This window comes from Gekko japonicus, unplaced genomic scaffold, assembly GCF_001447785.1.
Source record: "Gekko japonicus isolate JY-2015 unplaced genomic scaffold, Gekko_japonicus_V1.1 scaffold6003, whole genome shotgun sequence".
NCBI lineage: Eukaryota > Metazoa > Chordata > Lepidosauria > Squamata > Gekkonidae > Gekko > Gekko japonicus.
Window position 1 is genome coordinate 24,218 of NW_015171684.1, and position 3,935 is coordinate 28,152.

Genomic DNA, 3,935 nt, shown 5'->3' on the forward strand with positions numbered 1-3,935 from the left:
AGATCTGTCCTCGCAGAGGAGGGAGAGCTTGTACCTGAAGGTGGGCCTGGGGGGGGGGCTCTGCAGCTTACCTGGCTGCTTCTTGCTCTGACTGAGGGCTGCTGGGAGCAGGGGGCGGGGCTTGTTGCATGTGCCCACTCCCTGGGCTCCTTACCGCCGGAGCTCCGCTCCTGTGCGCTCCCGCAGGACATGACCCCTGGGTCCCAGCCTGGCTTCTGTTTCATTCCCACTGCAGAGCCCACGCGTGTGTCCTTTGTTCTCCCGTGTTCTGTGATGCATCATGTTCCCTCTTTTCTCTTCTCCGACATGACAGGTGACACAGGATAAGATCATTTGCCTTCCCAACCGTGTCCCCCGTGGCACGTCCTTTGCTGACGCCACTTGTGAAGATTTCACCAAGAAGATAATAAATGCCTCTGAGATGACGGAGTCCCCCACCCATCAGGAAACGAGTGGGTTACAGAATAACCTAGACCTCCAGCAGTATAGCTACATCAATCAGATGTGCTACGAGACTGCCCTGCATTGGTATGCCAAGTACTTCCCCTACCTCGTCGTCATCCACACCCTCATCTTCATGGTGTGCGCTTCTTTTTGGTTCAAGTTTCCCGGTACCAGTTCAAAGATTGAACATTTCATCTCCATCCTGAGCAAGTGCTTCGACTCGCCTTGGACGACGAGGGCCATCTCTGAGGTCTCCGTGGAGAACCAGGACAACGCAAGCCCAGCGAAGAGGGACCGGAGAAGGAAGAGCAGCGCTTCCAGTGAGTCCGTTGAGCTCAACCCCACAGGGGGGTCCATTGCCGATAAGAAGGTTGCAGAGTCCGCCCCCATTAGCCTCCTCGACAAGAAGGAAGGGGAGCAGGCCAAGGCTCTCTTTGAGAAGGTGAAGAAGTTCCGGCTCCACGTGGAAAAAGGAGACATCCTCTATGCCATGTACATCCGCCAAACCATCCTCAAAGTCTGCAAGTTCTTGGTCATCACCTCCTATAACGCCGCACTCGTTCACAACATCAGCTTCATCGTGCCGTGCAGTGTCAAGATGAAAGACATGACGGGCTATGACCATTTCTGCTGTAATCACACCAAGGCACACCTGTTCTCTAAGCTAGCCATCTGCTACATCTGCTTCCTGGGCATGTACGGCATGACCTGTCTCTACACTCTTTACTGGCTGTTCCACCGGCCCCTGAAAGAGTACTCCTTCAAGTACGCACGCGAGGAGACAGGCATCAGCGACATTCCCGATGTCAAGAACGACTTTGCTTTCATGCTCCATCTGATCGACCAGTATGATTCCCTCTACTCTAAGCGGTTTGCCGTGTTCCTCTCGGAAGTCAGCGAGTGCAAGCTCGCCCAGCTCAATCTCAATCACGAGTGGACGGTCGAGAAGCTGCGACAGAAGTTGCAGAAGAACCCTCACGGCCGGCTGGAACTCCACCTCTTCATGCTCCCCGGACTGCCTGACACTGTCTTTGAACTGACAGAGGTGGAGTCCCTGAAACTGGAGCTCCTCAAAGACGTTACGTTCCCGACTTCAGTGACTCAGTTGGTCAACCTCCTGGAACTCTCCCTGATCAACTGTCCCGTTAAGCTGCCTTTTACTGGCCTCCTCTTCCTCCGTGAGCAGCTGAAGGTGATGAACGTGAGGTTCGATGAGATAAAAGATATACCGTTGTGGACCTACAACTTGAGGAGCCTGGAGGAGTTGCACATCTCGGGGCTTTTCAGCCAGGAAATCGGCCGGACGGGAACTCTGGAAAGCCTGCGTGAGCTCAAGAACCTGAAAACCCTGACGCTGCACAGCAATATCTCAAAACTGCCCCCCAGCGTGACTGACGTTGCCAGTCATCTGCAGAAGGTCGTCATCCGTAACGATGGGACTAAGCTAGTGACGCTCAACAACCTGAAGAAGCTCTTCTCTGTGCAAGAAGTCCAGCTCATCAACTGCAGTCTGGAACGCATCCCCCACGCGGTCTTCAGCCTGGTGAACCTGCAGGAGCTGGATCTCAAAGACAACCAGCTACACTCCATCGAGGAGATCCTCAGTTTCCAGCACTGCCGCAAGCTGACGTGTCTCAAGCTGTGGTGCAACCACATCGCCACCATCCCCGATCACATCCGCAAGCTCAAGACTTTGGAGCGCCTCGACCTCAGCCACAACCGTATCGAGGCCCTCCCCCACCAGCTATTCCAGTGCAGTAAGCTGCGTCATCTGGACCTTTCCAACAATAACATCTGGGTCATCCCTGCCGGGATGGGGGCCCTGTACAACCTCCAGCATTTTGCCATTTCCCACAATTCCTTGGAGGTGCTGCCTGACGAACTCTTCTTGTGCAAGAAACTCAAGACTCTCAAAGCAGGGCACAACAAACTGCATCACCTCACTCCGCGCGTGGGCGGCCTGACTCTGCTCACCACTCTGGAGCTGAAAGGGAACCAACTTGAATTCCTGCCCCAGGAAATCTGCATGTGCCGCGCCCTCAAGCGCTCCGGCCTGGAGGTGGAGAGCGCACTCTATGAGTCACTGCCTTTAGAAGTTAGGGAGAAGCTGGAGGAGGAATGATGGGGGAAATGATAGGAAGGGTAGGATTCTCCCCCAGGTTTCTGCCACACAGACATGGAGCGAGGAGGAATCTTGCTGAGTTCTCCATATCGTTTGGGTCTATTTCTTTTTCACTCTTTCTCTCCCATTCTATCTGTGGGGCAGATCTGGAAAAGCAAGGCAAGCCGACTTCAGCGTTAGGCTGGAAAGAGGAAAGGAACGAAACACTTCCAACTTGGAAGGACAGATCGACATTCAGTGCGGCAGAGACATTAAAAAAGACACAGTGGGTTTTGAATTTTTCAGAATTAATTGTCGTAGGAATTACTCGTGAGAAAGAAATGGCTGTGCCAGACCAAATCTTCATTAGATTTTTTAAAAAAATTATAAATGTGTGGGTGTGTGCATTCATAAAATCGTCTGAGACTTTCTGACCATGTTTCATCCTTCTGTCCAACCACAAATGCTTTGGTTTCCACATATCACCTTTTGAGTTAAGAGATTATTATTATTTTTTTGCAGGCTGTACTACCTATGTAGAGACAGGGTAGCTGGGTAAGCCTTGAAGTGGCGGATCGCGTAGCTGCATCCCATGCTAGTTTTTGTTCCTAAAAGAAGAGTTGAGTTCTTCTTCAGTGCTGGAGAGCTGTGGTGCAAAGTCTTTCTATGCTGGTGGCCTGTAAGCGCCGCTGGCATGGTGTACGTGGGTCATTCCCAATTTCTGTTTGTGGCACATTATAATCAGGGTGACATGTAGTGTAGTGGTTAAGTGCGCGGACTCTAATCTGGGAGAACCGAGTTTGATTCCCCCCTCCTCCACTTGCACCTGCTGGATGACCTTGGGCAAGCCGTAGTTCTCTCAGAGCTGTTCTCTCAAGGACAGTTCTGGAAAGAGCTCTCTCAGCCCCGCCTACCTCACAGGGTGTCTGTTGTGGGGAGGGGAAGGGAAAGGAGTTTGTCAGCCGCTCTGAGGCTCCTTTGGGTAGTGAAGGGCAGGGTATAAATCCAATCTCTTCTTCTTCTTCTTCTTCTTTTACCTCACAGGGTGTCTGTTGGGGGGAGGGGAAGGGAAAGGAGTCTGTAAGCCGCTCTGAGACTCCTTCAGGTAGGGAAGGGCGGGGTATAAATCCAATCTCTTCTTCTTCTTCTTCTTCTTTTACCTCACAGGGTGTCTGTTGGGGGGAGGGGAAGGGAAAGGAGTCTGTAAGCCGCTCTGAGACTCCTTCAGGTAGGGAAGGGCGGGGTATAAATCCAATCTCTTCTTCTTCTTCTTCTTCTTTTACCTCACAGGGTGTCTGTTGGGGGGAGGGGAAGGGAAAGGAGTTTGTCAGCCGCTCTGAGACACCTTTGGGTAGTGAAGGGCGGGGTATAAATCAAATCTCTCTTCATG

General features: G+C 52.2%; 1 protein-coding gene across 1 annotated transcript in view; it reads left to right on the forward strand.

The window, feature by feature from the left end:
* Positions 1-2,893, forward strand: part of LRRC8E (leucine-rich repeat containing 8 family member E) — a 7,312-nt gene extending 4,419 nt beyond the window's left edge. The window contains exon 2 of the mRNA XM_015420013.1: positions 314-2,893. Coding sequence (XP_015275499.1) covers positions 314-2,566 — 2,253 coding nt within the window. The 3' untranslated portion in view covers positions 2,567-2,893. The remainder of the gene's footprint in view (positions 1-313) is intronic.
* Positions 2,894-3,935: the final 1,042 nt, after the last annotated feature.